At 37.9% G+C, this 15,991-nt stretch overlaps 1 protein-coding gene and 1 pseudogene across 2 annotated transcripts; one reads left to right on the top strand and one right to left on the bottom strand.

Annotated features, from left to right (window-relative positions):
- Positions 1-5,091: 5,091 nt before the first annotated feature.
- On the bottom strand, positions 5,092-8,143 carry LOC147942174 (uncharacterized). The gene is made up of 7 exons (XM_087455956.1): positions 7,859-8,143; positions 7,640-7,750; positions 6,963-7,557; positions 6,555-6,889; positions 5,870-6,009; positions 5,608-5,782; positions 5,092-5,484 (listed from the first exon to the last, which is right to left on the bottom strand). Exons 1-7 carry the CDS (start codon positions 8,141-8,143, stop codon positions 5,092-5,094), a joined length of 2,034 nt encoding a protein of 677 aa, XP_087312082.1.
- A 5,547-nt stretch (positions 8,144-13,690) lies between these two features.
- Positions 13,691-15,015, top strand: LOC104790187 (AP2/ERF and B3 domain-containing transcription factor ARF14 pseudogene; annotated as a pseudogene). Its single transcript, XR_015560293.1, has one exon. The product of XR_015560293.1 is annotated as an AP2/ERF and B3 domain-containing transcription factor ARF14 pseudogene (transcript).
- The last annotated feature ends 976 nt before the right edge of the window (positions 15,016-15,991 follow it).

Raw genomic sequence — 15,991 nt, forward strand, 5'->3', positions numbered from 1 at the left:
ATGTGGCATGCTTGATTAGTTCATCCTCATTCTCGAGCCTTTGAATTGATAATACCTAATGTTTCTTTTGATCATTCTAGTTGTGAAGCTTGTATTCTTGGCAAACATTGTAAACCCGTATTTTCTAAGTCCACTACGTTTTATGAAAAATACTTTGACTTAGTTCATTCAGATGTTTGGACATCACCATGTGATTCTAGGGATAACAACAAATATTTTGTGACCTTTATAGATGAAAAATCGAAATATACTTGGGTTACTTTGCTTCCCTCTAAGGATCGGGTGATAGATGCCTTCATAAACTTTCAAAATTATGTTACTAATCAATTTAATGCTAAGATTAAAGTGTTTAGAACAGATAATGGAGGCGAGTATACAAGCAATCAATTCAAAGAACACCTAGCAAAGCATGGCATTATACATCAAACAAGTTGCCCATACACTCCTCAACAAAATGGAGTGGCTAAGAGAAAGAATCGACACTTGATGGAAGTAGCAAGATCAATGATGTTCCATGCTAATGTACCAAAGAGATATTGGGGAGATGCAGTCTTGACCGCATGTTACCTCATCAATCGTATTCCAACAAAGATTTTGGAAGATAAATCACCATTTGAGGTATTGAACCAATTTAAACCATCCATAAGTCATTTAAAATTATTTGGGTGTGTTTGTTTTGTTCTAGTACCAGGAGAGGTAAGGAACAAACTTGAAGCAAAGAGCACAAGATGTATGTTCCTAGGCTACTCAATCACGCAAAAAGGATACAAGTGCTTTGATCCGATCAATAGTCGCACATTTGTGTCTCGGGATGTCAAGTTCTTTGAAGAACAAGGATACTTTGCTAAGAAAGATTGGAATGATCTAAAGGATCTCGCAACTCCAACCGATCGATCCGCAAGCCTCAAGTTCCTTCTTGATCACCTTGGCATCTCGCCAAAGCAAAACCAAAATGTGTCCCAGGATACTTCACCTGACTCGACTAAAATACTTCCAACGTCAGATTATCCAGCTCTTGAAACTCATGATCTTGACTCCACGGTTCAGGCGCCGGAAGGGGAGAACACACTTGAGTTGACACATGAGGAACGAGAACATGAACAAGTCCTCGAATCGGTCAACACAACAGAACTGACGCCACAACCATTGAGAAGGAGCCAAAGGATGAAGTCACATCCATCCACATGGAAAGATAAAAGATTTTACTACAATAATCAAGCTGTTTCTCATCCGATTCAAGCCGTTTGCTCTCTTGCGCTACTACCGGCTGATCATCAAGCATTCCTCAGCAAAATCGATGAACACAACATTCCACAAACCTATGAGGAAGCCAAAGAAAGTAAGGAATGGTTGAATGCTGTTGACGATGAGGTTGGAGTAATGGAGCGCAATCACACTTGGGATGAAGCTGATCTTCCACCAGGAAAAAAGAACCGTAAGCTCCAAGTGGGTATTCACTATCAAATATTTGAGCAATGGAGAAATAGAGAGATATAAAGCTCGACTAGTCGCTTGCGGCTTCACTCAAACATATAGGGAAGATTACAAAGACACATTTGCACCAGTAGCAAAACTACATACTGTAAGGGTTGTGCTCTCACTTGCTACTAACCTTTCATGGGAGTTATGGCAGATGAATGTCAAAAATGCATTCCTACAAGGAGAACTACATGAGGAAGTATACATGACACCACCACCTGGTCTTGAAGACACCATTACTCCGGGAAAGGTATTGCGATTAAGAAAAGCCATATGTGGTTTAGATTAATCGCCGAGATCTTGGTACCATAAGCTGAGCACCACTCTTATAAGCCATGGTTTTAAGAAGTCTCACATGGATACCACTCTCTTCACCCTCCAAAGCTCCAAAGGTATAGTTATTGTCATTTATGTTGATGATCTAATCATCTCCGGGGACAACAAAGAAGGTATTCAAGATATTAAGGCTCATCTTAAGTCGGTCTTTGACATAAAAGATCTTGGAGAGCTTAAATAATTCCTTGGGATTGAATTTTGTTGCTCTTCGGAAGGCTTCTTTCTCTCACAAAGGAAGTATACTCTTGATTTGTTATGTGAGACAGGAAAGCTAGGAGCTAAACTTGTGGAGACACCACTTCCTGATGGATATCAAGTAGAACGACAAGGGGAGAGAAAGGATCCACCATATGAAGATCCCTCTCCCTATCGTCGATTGGTGGGTAAGCTAATCTACTTAACACTTACTCGGCCTGACATTTGCTATGCCGTGAATCAGGTGAGTCAGTACATGAAAGCTCCCACCACCTATCATTGGAGCCTCTTGGAAAGGATTCTTCACTATCTCAAGAAGAGCCCCTGACAAGGCATTTGGATGGGAAAGAACTCCAACACCGAGCTAGTTGGATATTGTGACGCAGATTGGGGCAGTGATAGGACGGATATGCGTTCTACAACCAGCTATTGTACCTTTATAGGAGGCAACTTAGTCACATGGAAGACAAAGAAGCAAAAGGTGGTCTCTATGTCAAGCGCAGAATCTGAATATCGAGCAATGAGAAAGCTCACTACTGAGCTCACATGGTTCAAGGCGCTTCTTGAAGACCTAGGCATCAAATCCTCCACACATATCCCTATGCATTGCGTCAACGAAGTTGCCATTCATATCGCAACAAACTCGGTGTTCCATGAACGAACCAAGCACATATAGTTAGATGGTCATAAGGTCCGGGAAAATATTAAAGAAGGCGTTACACTTCTGTGTCATACACCAAGTAAGGATCAGCTCGCCGATAACTTCATCAAGGCTGCAAGTCGTCAAATTTGCTCTCATATTCACAACAAACTTGGTCTTGTGGACTTGACTCATCCATGATCTCAATCCTTCCACCGTGGTCATCACACTCTTTTTCCCTCAATGTAGTTTTATCCTAAGTGGTTTTATATGTTGAGGTTTTAAACGAGGTGATGCTTCACGGGAGTGGAAGTTTAGCCATTGCATTCGGCTAAACTTGAAGGGGAGTATTGATGAGAAGAAGGAAAATGAGATCAAGGGTGAGTGTCCGTACAATCATCTGTACAAGTGTCCGTTCAGTCGAAGCAATGAGGCTATGAGGGCCATTGGAGTGAGATGTGTAGCAGCAGCCTTATAACAAAGAGGCCCATGAGAAAGAAGGATCTAGAAGAGCTTAAATATCTAGCAAGAATGAAGAATCACGTGTGTGCCTTTGGTAGGCGGGCAATGTGAGTGAAACAAAGGGAGGACGGGTCGCTTTCACCTTGCACAAGTTCGAGACAAGCCACATTGTGTCCCTTTCAGCTTACACTCACACCTAACGACTATATGCCATTTAAACCTCTATATTAGACCATGTAACAAACATAAGAAATTATCTAATTAAGTCTTTTACTTTATTTTCTCTATTCTTGTTCAAACTATTCTCTTAATCTCTCCTCTACATTTCCGCAATTCTAACAGTCGGGCCATACAGTTGAAGTGGGGATTCCAACGAAATCCACGAAGCCTCCCAGATCTTGATAGACTCCCCATTACCAACCACCCAGCCCAGGTTCTTTAATAAAACATCTCTCCCCACAATGACACTTCGCCAGCCATGAGATGATGAGTTAGGGCAGTCCGCTTCCAGAAACGTTTTTTCCTGACAATATTTCCCCAAAAGGGTACGAGCCAACAAACAAGAGGGTTTACCAAGCAAAGCGGCATTAAAAGAATGGAGGTCGCGAAAGCCTAGACCACCATCCCTTTTACTACCCGTCAGCTTCTCCCATGCCACCCAACACATACTCCTTTTCTCAGCCTTTGAATCCCACCAGAATCTAGTCAGTGTAGATTGGACCCTTATGCACAGAGACACCGACAACTGAGAGCAAGACATTAAGTAAGTTGGCATTGCTGTCAACACACTCTTCAACATTGTACGCTTCCCGGCTTGAGAGAGAAACCTTGAGGACCACGAAAAGGCTCTTTGTCTAATCCTATCATCGATAAAGGAGAAGATATCCTTCTTCTTTCTCCCAAAATGCTCTGGTAAGCCAAGGTACTTTCCTACTCCCCCCTCTTTAGATATTCCACTTGCTCTCATCACGGTTTGTCTTTTCACCTCTGAAGTGTTTCTTGAGAAGAAGATGGATGACTTTGACGGGCTTGTTCTTTGACCAGACGCTTTCTCATCCTTAGCAAGCAACGTCTTTAGATTCAGGCAGGATTTCTCGCTTACTTTATCAAAAAACATCGTATAATCTGCGAACAAGAGATGGTTGATCTTTAGACACCCTCTTGCCACCAATATGCCTTTCATTTTTCCCGAAACTTGTGTCTTATTGCAAAGTCCCGATAGGACCTCGCTGCATAAGATAAAGATATAAGGGGAGATGGGATCCCCGTGCCTTATTCCACGTACTGGAATTACTCGCCCTTGAGGGGAATTATTAACTAGGAATGAGTAAGAGACAGTGGAAATACATTGCATGATCCAGTTTGTCCATTTGGGATGGAAGCCGAATCTCTGAAAAACAGCTTGAATGAAGCTCCATTCTACTCTGTCGTAGGCTTTGCTCATATTAGTTTTTACAGCCATTGAGCAGCACTTCCTAGCTTCTAAGTGCTTGAGGAAGTGTAAGATCTTATGTGTTATCATGACATTATCCAAAATTGCTCTCCCTAGGATAAATGTAGATTGGTTCTTCGAGATAAGCGACTCCAATAGGGGCTGTAATCTCTTGGCCAAAAGTTTAGAAATCACTTTGTAGTACACATTGCATAATTTAATAGGTCTGTAGTCAGCCACCACTCTTGGTCCTTGTCCCTTAGGGATAAGACAAATATGTGTCTCATTAAGGTTCGGGAGGATCACCCCTGCTATGAAGAACTCTTGGATTTCACTAACCATAGCTGGACCAATCGCTGCCCAATTAGTCTGGAAGAAGAAAGCGGAGAACCCGTCTGGTCCAGGGGCTTTATCAGGATGAATACTGAACACTGCTGCTCTAATCTCCTCAGGAGACTGATCTCTAATCAGACTCTTGCTCATGTCTGCGGTGACACAGGGGGTCAAAGCGTGTGTTATAATCCCCTCCACCCCCTCTACATTGCTTTCAGAATATCCAAACAGAGTATGGAAATACAAAGAGATATATCCACAATCTGTCTACATTGCTTTCCATACTCTGTTTCAGAAGATCCAAACAGAGTATGGAAATACAAAGAGATATATCCGCAATCTGTCCTTCCTCAAAGAAGACTTCTCCAGCCTCATTCTCTATGACTGTGAATTTGTTGATTACCTTCCTTCCTTTGGTTACCGCATGAAAGTAACCAGAGTTTTTGTAACTGAGACAAAGCCATAATTGCCTGCTTCGCAACTTCCAGAAGCTTTCTTCCTCCTTATAAGCTGCCTCCAGGGCCAAATTATTTTTGTCTAGCACGGTGGGGTCATTTATGGTGCTTACCATTGCCTTCTCCAGCTCCATTTGCAGCAGCTCAATGGCCTTTTTGATATTTCGAAAGTTCTCTTTATTCCAACAAACAAGAGACTGACGTACTTTAGAAATCCTTGACTGGACAGGTCTGCTCTCATCCTCCAACCACACCTCCTCAATTAACTTTCAAACCTCTTCATTGTCCTTGAGCCGCCTATCATACCGAAACCAGCCTTGGTTCTTCTTCTTTTCCAGCCGAAAGAAGGTAATTGATGGCCTATGGTCTAAGCCCTCAAAGGGAAGATAGAGACAACAACCATTTGGAAATTGCTCTGCCCAGTCACTGTTTCCCACTGCTCTATCCAGTCTACATGACACCACATGATTACCTCGTACTCATCTCCAAGAAAGAGGGTCTCCAAAATGTCGAATATCATACAAGTCGCATTCATACATGAATGATCTGAAATCCACAAACGACCATTCTGATCTTGGAGGTCCTCCACGCTTCTCTGAACTATTGACAAGGTCGTTGAAGTCTCCTATAAGAAACCAGGGTCCTTCTCTGAGGGTGGCTATCTCCTTTAGTTTTTCCTAGACAAACTTCCTCTTCCCAGGTTCAGGGTCACCATACACAAAAGTAGCATAAAAACACTTCCTTGCCAAAGTGACTTTTGTGTCTATAAAGTTATCACCAGACACAAGGATTTCCAACGTAAAATCTTGAGTTCAAAAAAGGGCCAAACCACCCCCCACCGTGACCATGGGGGGAACAAAAGAACTATTTATAAAATTCAAATCTTGAACTGCTTTAAGTACCACACTATCAGCATTCTTCGTTTCCATGAGGAATAAGAAATCATGAGACCATCGTCGATGAATCGCCTTTATGCGCCGAACTGTCTTGGGATTCCCCAGCCATTGACGGTTCTAACTCGCGATCTTTACATAAGGGAATTGGATGGATTCCGGAAATCCATCAAACCAGACACAGAGGGGTGAGAAGTATCAGCCCCTGGAAGTGTTGAGTTGTCACCTACCAAAATCTGACCTTGGTCCCCTTAGAGTGAATTAAGAGTGCTCCTCAGAGGATGAGAGGGTAACAACGGATCCATATTCAGCTTCCTACGCGGGTTTACCTGTGCCCGAAGGATCTTTCTCTTCTTGGATCTTCCCCCTACAAGGTTCATAGGGCTAGATTGAGATTGGTCTGCTTCTTTCTCGGAGGTCGACCTGGAGGTCTTCCTGGTTTGCGTTTCCCAGGGACCCGTTTTGTAGGACGTGGAGGGGGGGATTTCGACATTCGTTGGACCTAGCCTTAACGCTATCGGGACTCTATCCACACTTCCTTCATCCTCTGGCAAGTCTTGTATAACTGGGAGATTAACGGGCTCCAGTAATCCAAGGCTTGAAGTAATAATTTGTGCGGCTGTTTTCTCCACTTTTCCTTGCAGCTCCACCATCAGTTGGGTCACTGCAATTAGCATAGTTTATCATTACTTCTCTAACCTCATTCGCAGCTGCTGCCTGTAATATTACTTGGGAACCTCGCTGGTTCACCTGATTGTGCGTTCTATGTGGAGACTCTCGAATTTCATCAAGGTGACTCTCACCCACTTGGGAATAACTTCTCCTGGAACCGCATCTAGCTTCATCATCAGCATACTTATCAGAGATTCCCCTTGACTCCAGGGCTCTAGATTGAACAGAGTTCTCCTTTAGGGGGGGAATGCCCCATTGAATGAAACTTTGCTCGGGAGCTACTAGAGTAGTATCTAGATCTCTGCTTATCTGAATAGGGAGATTGATTCCTCCCATACGCCTCAGTTCTGGCTTTGCTTGAAGCATCCCGATGTTGCTATCCTTGTCTGGGGTCCTTGAGTCGCGGCTATCAGCATCATCGCGTCTTTTGCCATCGACCTCTCGCCTTCTTCTATAAGGGGATTCCCGGTGAGAGATCAGAGGACGACCCAACCATCTGACCCTTTCCTCTCTGTCCCTCGGAGGACTTATCCTCCGGTTACCTTGTTCCTCTCTGGAGGAAATTCTATTCTTTTTCAGACTAGGACTTACCCTTCTAGCCTTATCTTCGTGATCCAAACGCAAGCATTTTTTTGCAGTGTCTCTTCCGTCTTTCGTAGACTAAATTTGCCTCAATCTCCTATTCATTGCCAAATTCAACGATAGAGGTCTTCATCAGGGGCTGGAGTCCATTAATACTAACTCGCATCCTCGCCGTTGTTGAGGTGACATCAAGTTCCTCAACCCTCCCAATATCTTCACTGGTGCTTTTAATTAGGTCTTTTGTCCAAATATGGACTGGGATACCTATGACCTAGATCCAAAAGGGGATCTCCGACGGAAAAGATCAGGAAATCGTGGGTTCCCATCTTTGCATGATAAGCATAAAGCCAGCAAAATGATATTGTCTGTTCTCCAGGACTAATTGCAAATCTTCTTCATTTGCAAACTGGAATTGAAAAAGTCCATGCCCTAAATCGGCACCCAACGGTCTGGAAGAAGTTTTCCAGTGTTCCATAAAGAATGGAATAAGAGTCCACGCTCGTTGGACTAGGGGGTTTGTGATCCTTCCTATAATTGTGAGTTTATGCCGGAGAAGTAACTCAGAGTTGTCGCACACAGGGGCTTTGATCGTAGAGACTCGGGGTCCGTTGTTGGAGGAAGCAACAACTTTCCTTTTCTCTGCATATGACAGACGCTGCGACATCACGCTTCAGAGAGCAGCAGATGTAAGAGAGGCGAAAGGACTGAAAAGAAAACAGTAGCACCGGCGGTAGCGCACCGTAGATCAGTAAGCTCAGATCTGGAATCAAGAAGAAATTTGAAAACTCGAAACTCGTGCCAGGGAGCGTTTTCTCTCTCTACTCTCTCTCATCTTTTTGGATTAAGCTTATGATTATTATATACTTATTTTTAGATTTTATTTACCACCTAGTTTTTTTTTTGTTACCTACCCAAAATATTGTTGTGGTGTCTCTTTTTTTTCTATTTCTTTTTTTTGGGGCCAATTGCAACTTTTCTTAATTACAACGTATGTGAAACAATAAAATTCACAACAAGTTCAACTCAATCAAAACTCTCTCTAAACCTAGTTTTTCTCTCTCGCCGCCTGTCATTCTCAAAGCTTCCGTTAAAACTTTGACCGACGCGTGGCGGCTCATATAGCGCCAGCGTCGGTCACCTCCTTTACATTCTTGCTTAGTTTTTCAGTCCTTGTTATTGTATCGTGCAGTTTTTGAAGCATGGAGGTTTTTGGCGAGAGGATCTGTAGATATGGAGGTTCAGATCTAGTGTGATTGTTGGTTCCCGTTTCTTAGGATCTGTTGGTTGCTGATGTGCTGGGGGAGCCGCTGGTGTTTGCGATTCACGGAGGGGACTATTGGCTAGGCTCAGTTATGACCACTGATTCTTTCTAGTGAGTATACGCGAAGTGGAGACCCCTGTTTCTTCTATCGACGGTTCTTTCCTCTTCCTTCATCGACAAATCTTTGCATTAGCCCGATTTCGAATCTTCATTATCTCGGTATCTCGATCTTCTCTACTGCTTTCCTTTTGTGTCTCCTGTTTTCTTTGATCAGATTATAACCGTTAAAGATCTGATATCATCAGTCGCTCAGGTTCTGTAGCTTCCCTTTATGGGCTGTAGCCTCCCTTGTTTGGGCTAAGTTTTTTATCCCCGACTATATCTCTTTGTTAGTTAGGGGATTGAGCTTAGGTTTGTGCTTAGTTTAGAACATTTAGAATTAAGGCTTGGTTTAACTTAATTACTTGTTCTCTGTGGCGTTGAAAGGTTCAAGTGGGTCTAGATTATTTTACGGTTACATCCCGGGAGACTCTTGACAAAGCACTTATAGAGGAAGATGCATCTTCTGCTGAGAAAGCCAAGTTCTATTCTCTTGTTTTCCCCATTTGTGTTAAAGCCCGTTATCATCCTTTGATATGTGAGAAGTCCATATGATTTTCGAGAGCTCAATCAGTCTCGAGACAAGATATTTTTAGGTTAAACAATATATCTGTAAAATCATTTCCTCTTCTAGTTGCAGGTTATGGAAAGATCATTGTATCTCTTAATTTTATTTTTGTTTTTTTCTTATGACTTGTAACCTTTCCAAACTCTTTATTTTTAATATAATTCATTCAGTGAAAAAAAAAAAGTGAAACAATACAAATCGGAGTGACAGTATATCATATATTTTTGCTTCCCCCACCCAAAAAAGAAACAAAAAACAAAAGTCTTTCGTATGGTTATTTTTCTTCTTTGTCAAAAGTCTATCATGTGTAGCTTAAGTTTTAAAAGCTGCCAATCGTCTTGTGCAGTCAGTTTCATCAAGTTGAGGAATTGTGGGTCTGTGAGTGTTGTCTATGTTATGTTTTTTGAACTAATCAGGTGAGATAATTAATTAAATAATGAATCAGCCAAAAAATATATATATTGGAGTTGTGACTTTGTGAGTTGAGAGCGTTTTATGCGTCCAGACTTTTGCAGTGTTCCAATTGGTCGCATTCAAAATAACATACTGTTAGCAATGGCACAATTAGACTTTGATGAAGTTAGATAGCAATTATACAAATGATAATACTAGTTGGAAAAAACATATAAGATCGTGGCAATCATCTTCACTTGTTATTTCCACAAGACCACATCATATACACAACTTTTTGAAACCAACTCTTTAAAAATAAAACTACAGCAGCAAATCAAATCCTGAGATTTTCCTTGTTAACTGAGAGAATCCTACACCAACTCTCGCACTAATCTCTCAAAATCCATTTAAAATTTGTTTATTTTGATCACCTAATTAAAATGTCAATAAGTGATTAAATTGATTGAAATCACAATAGACGAACTAAAACTCTGCAAAAGAAGAAAAACAAATATAGACTGAAACTTTGAAACACTTGAGCACCACCATTTAGTTGTTTATAAGTATAAATTATGTGAAATACTAACAGTTATTACAAAAATATGTGGTAGATAGATGGAGAAACTTGAATATTTTTTTGAAAAACAAATAGTAATCTTTTTCAGAAAGATAAAGATATCTCCTATATATTAAAAGAGAAGCATTCTGGAGAAAAAGCTGACGTGTCATCGCCAATCGCCAGAGAGCTTCGTACCCAGTTTATTGTTCACCTTTAGTATTCCATAAAATTACATAAAACTGTCACTGCTATATATGTCAGCTGCCACTACTGTTCATTTATTTATATGCACAATATTTTGCTCCTATAAATTCTATATTTGCCCAAAAAAATATATGATCACCAATTAAAATGACATGAATATATATTTTAATTTGGATAATTATGTAGTTAAACATTATATATAAATATGTAGTTATAGTGTTTTTACAGAAATCTTAAAATTTAGAAAATAGTCCAGTAAAAATGAAAATAAGTAATAATATTATACTAATAGCTGAGATATATAGGGATCTAATGACCAATTAAACTCTCCTATATATTAACAGAGAAGCATTCAGGAGAAAAAGCTGACGTGTCATCGCCAGAGAGCTCCGTACCCAATTTATTGTTCACCCTTATTATTCCATAAAATTACATAAAACTGTCACTGCTATATATGTCAACTACCACTACTGTTCATTTTATTTATATGCACAATATTTTGCTCCTATAAGTTCTATATTTACCCAAAAAAACATATGATCACCAATTAAAATGACATGAATATATACTTTAATTTGGATATTTATGTAGTTAAACATTATATATAAATATGTAGTTATAGTGTTTTTACAGAAATCTTAAAATTTAGAAAACACAGTCCAATAAAAATGAAAACAAGTAATAATATTATACCAATAGCTGAGATATATAGGGATCTAATGACCAATTAAAATTTATAAAATCCAGTGGTATAATACCATAACTAAAACCAATTATATAAGGGATCTAATGACCAATTATAGCCTTCCTCCTCACGAAATAATTTTGTAATTTTATATCTCCATCAATTACGGACACATATATTACTTAAAAACTAATAATATCCAAATTAATAGAATTCTTCTTAATAAAATACCTTCTAGTATCTCCTATATAAAATACTCACGCTTGATATCCCATTTTATTATTTTTTTTATTCTCTTACTTTATTATTTACATTAAATTGTCATTAGTATAACTTAAGAATATTTCATTCAATAATTAAAGGAAATCTCTACTATTAATTGGAGAATACACTTAAGGGTTTTAAAAAAAAATCATATCAAATATTCATATTGCCAAATTGACCCAATTTAAATATTAAGAAGAAGAAAAAAAAGATTAAACAACAGATTTATTATATTTTAGGAAATCATCCAAATTAGTTACATAGTAATCAGATTATGAGAATTTTGTGTGGGTATATTCATGTATGACAAAATACGGGACAAGAATATTGGAAACAAAAATTCAAGCAGAACATATGCGGACATACTATTTACTGATATGAATTACGAGGAATATGGTTTTTTCGGGTCAAAAAAAAATTTAAACATTGTAGTCAGACATATTAGACGGATGTGATCGCTTGACAATTATATTATTAAAAAATTATGCAAAAATAACTCTGCACGTACATGCGGATCGAAACCTAGTGTAGTAGTATTTTTGCAAACTATGCACAAATTAGCGGGTTTAGAAGAAAAAAATCACCAAATACATGTCCTTTATTTTTAGGGAAATATAATCAACTTTTACGAAAATAAATTAGTATATGTTTACAGAAAGTAGTGGTATTTTCAGAAAATAAATTGTGGAATGTATTTTTGTAAAATATGCACGTATTGGTGATATTTATACAAATTTCTCAACAAAAAAAAATATTAGTAAATAGAGACTCAAGTTTGATTATTATAATCCTAAAACCCTATATTCTATATATAGAGAATATTCATTCCTAATGTTTTTTGCTTTTTTTTTTTTTTTACATTCCAGTAACAATAAATAGTCACAAGTCAGAACCTCTATTTTATACAATTTAATTAATATCACGGTTAATATGCTCCCCTAGTTTTTATATATATTACAATCCCAAAGACACACATAGTTCCTTTCTAAATTAATAATACTTATAAAATGAACAAAGCTGCTATACATATACAAAAATAAAATGAAATAAAGAAAAGGTATAATATCTCAAGATCATTGACCATTGCATTTGTTGTAAACATGAAGGATTCATGCTTGCAAAAAAAAGATCCTCACGGAACAAAATTCACTTTAGATTTGGAAAAAAACATATTAATTTTCAGTGAGAAAGGAATAATATCGTAATAGTTGATTAACCTCTCTCTATAGTATCTTCAAAAGAAGAATCCTCTCCTACTTTATTTTTATTTTATTGTTAATCTATTGTTTATCATTAGAATGAGAGTTTATTTTTGATTACTATGCTTGTAAATTAGCAAATCATACATCAGGGGGAATGAACTTAACTAAGAATTAATATTCTATTTCTCATGTGAACCTCTTTTATCCATCCTCCTGGTCCACTTGTCTACCCCACTTCCCCATGCAGCCCACAACATATTCATATCACTTTTTTTGGTCGTGAATATAATAATTTCATACGTTTTAAATTATCTAACAGAGCTTGGTGATGATTAATTGATATGTCAAAACAGTCAATTTAATGGTAATACGGTATATAACAGAGAAATTATAAAAACACGAAAACACTAAAGATCAAAAAAGTTTTGCTGATAATAATAACCACATAATGACTAATGAATTTAACTTCATGATTTGTTTTAGGTGTTTTAAGCTTTTTTTTTGCTTTTCTTACAATTTGAATTTTTTTTATATTTTATTAAGCTGGTTCAAATACACTACCTATGTGAGCTAGTCACACTGAAACTTGAATGTTTAGAGGGGAAAACAATAATTTTTGCGCTCGTTTTACAAATCGATCAGTGCGGATAATCCAGTCAAAGATTATATTCATTATAGATTTTGAATCATTTTTTTATAAGCGCGTAAAATTTTTCTATATAATAATTTCCTTAATTGTTAAATAAAACCCAAAATATGGACATGCCAATTTAACCTTTCTTAAAAAATATTCTTCTATCTTCTGCATGAACCTTCCTGTAAATTTAAGTTGACCCACAACATATACACCCACACACACCCATATTATTCCCATACACCTACCCATATATTATACTTATCTCCTTAAAAACACACTAGGACAAATAATTAATTTAAAGGAAAGAAATATATAAAAACTAATAACATACATGCACACTTGATGTTTTCTTATTTCCCTCTTGTCTCTCTATTTATATATACAACATACACGCATTCATTCACACACGTTCACACATACATTCACATTATCAACATTTTCACAATCTTCTTGTGATTTTTCTCAATCTCTTCGTCTTTCGATTCAAAAAAAACATGGACACCATGAGTAGCGTAAACGAAAGCTCTACAACTACAGATTCCATTCACACTCCAGTCAAGATTCCGGCGAGAAAGTCACCGTCTCCGGCGGGTTTGCTATACAGAATGGGAAGCGGAACAAGCGTAGTTCTTGATTCCGACAACTGCCTCGAAGCGGAATCAAGAAAGCTTCCTTCTTCAAGATTCAAAGGTGTTGTCCCTCAACCAAACGGGAGATGGGGAGCTCAGATATACGAGAAGCACCAGCGCGTATGGCTCGGTACTTTCAACGAAGAAGAGGAAGCAGCGCGTGCTTACGACGTCGCCGCTCACCGTTTCCGCGGCCGCGACGCCGTTACTAATTTCAAAGAGACGACGTTACTTAACGGTAACGACGGAGGTGACGAGGATGAGGTTGACTTTTTAAACGCACATTCGAAATCAGAGATCGTTGATATGTTGAGGAAACACACTTACAAGGAAGAGCTGGAACAGAGGAAACGTAAACGTAACGGTAACGGGAACAAGACGACGGGGTTTGGTTCCGTAACCGCTGCGGTTATAACGGGGTTTAAAACGTCGAAGTTACTGTTTGAGAAAACGGTAACGCCTAGTGACGTCGGGAAACTAAACCGTTTGGTTATACCGAAACACCAAGCGGAGAAACATTTCCCGTTACCGTTAGGTGGTGTTGATAACGATAACAACGGCTCCGTGAAAGGTATGCTGTTGAGTTTTGAGGACGTTAACGGAAAAGTGTGGAGGTTCCGTTACTCGTATTGGAATAGTAGTCAAAGTTATGTGTTGACTAAAGGGTGGAGTAGATTTGTTAAAGAGAAGAGACTTTGTGCTGGTGACCTGATCTGTTTTAGAAGATCCAACGGTCAGGATGACAAGTTGTTCATCGGGTGGAAATCGAAATCCGGATCCGGGTCCGGGTCTGGGTCGGATCGAGTTGTGAGGTTGTTTGGGGTTGATATTTGTTTTAACGACGCAGCTGTGGTGGCGAAGAAGGAAGAAAAGGACATGTTAGTGTCGTTAAGGTGTAACAAGAAGCAACGAGCTATGTGATAACAAGTTCTATAGTTTTTATTTTTCTGTTAACTTACACCTTTTGCTGAGATTATTTATGTTGTAGGTTTGTAACATGTTGGGCAAAAATTAAAGGGAAAATTCTTTAAACCATTGAAACATGTATAGATTCATTTTTAGTCAACAGTCACACACACACACACACACTCCGGCTATGAATTTATTTTTAGTCAACAATAACATGTGACATAGTGACAAAACTGGTAGAAACCACTATATTTCATGTTGCTAAACTCACATATACGGCATATTTTTTAAATGTTATTACATATTTCTATTTTATTAATTAAGTTAGAAAACTACATCCAGTAATGTCTTAAGAAAAAAATTTAGTATCAAGATATATAGTTTGATTTACACCATTGCTATATCCTACTAAAAATTATACGGACTATTATGAATCTCTAAGTAAAACTACAAAATGTAAAGAGAATATTTCACACAGTTTTTCTTTTATTGGCATATTGCCCAAAGTTGTCTTTTTTGGTAATTCAATTTCTTAATATTTGTATATTGCTCTATAATTGCTTAATAATAGCAAAATATTGTATACTTTATAAGAAAATACAAGTATGAAAAATGACATTTTCAATCAAATTTTGTCTTTAAAACATTATCTTTCTTATGAAGATTATCAAAAAAATTTAAGTACTAAATATCTAAATAAAATAGTATTTATGTTCAAAAGAAGCAATCGTCTTCAACAAAACAATCTCCTCCACAATGCACAAAGGATAGCTCCAGAGATCGTCTTCAAAGTCATCGACCATGAGCTTCGGCATCACTACTAGAAGGCTTAGGAAACATTGGGGAAAGCTAATAATTCTTTGGATTGGTTAACCCCCAAATCTTTCTTAACTCTATTGTAGCCTTGTTTTTTTTTTTTTTTTTTTTTTTTTGTTGCCAATATTACTTTTGTGTAGGTGTTACTCTTTTGTAAAACCTTTTTAATTTCTAATGATATTTACATCTTTAGCAAAAAAAAAAAATGTTCAAAAGAAGCAAAATAAAAGATTATACAAAAACTCTTACTATACTAAGTTTGCATGCCTATATATATATATATATG

Source organism: Camelina sativa, chromosome 6 (genome assembly GCF_030686135.1).
Source record: "Camelina sativa cultivar CO46 ecotype springtype chromosome 6, ASM3068613v1".
NCBI classification, from domain to species: domain Eukaryota; kingdom Viridiplantae; phylum Streptophyta; class Magnoliopsida; order Brassicales; family Brassicaceae; genus Camelina; species Camelina sativa.

Excerpts from the sequence above, each read along its gene's own strand:
- LOC147942174 (XM_087455956.1), bottom strand. The coding sequence starts at position 8,143 with ATGTCGCAGCGTCTGTCATATGCAGAGAAAAGGAAAGTTGTTGCTTCC. Across the intron at positions 6,010-6,554 it reads GAAAGATCCTTCGGGCACAG|GAAAAACTAAAGGAGATAGC; the intron begins GTAAACCCGCGT and ends AAGTTTGTCTAG. Across the intron at positions 5,485-5,607 it reads GGCTCAAGGACAATGAAGAG|GCCATTGAGCTGCTGCAAAT; the intron begins GTTTGAAAGTTA and ends AATATCAAAAAG.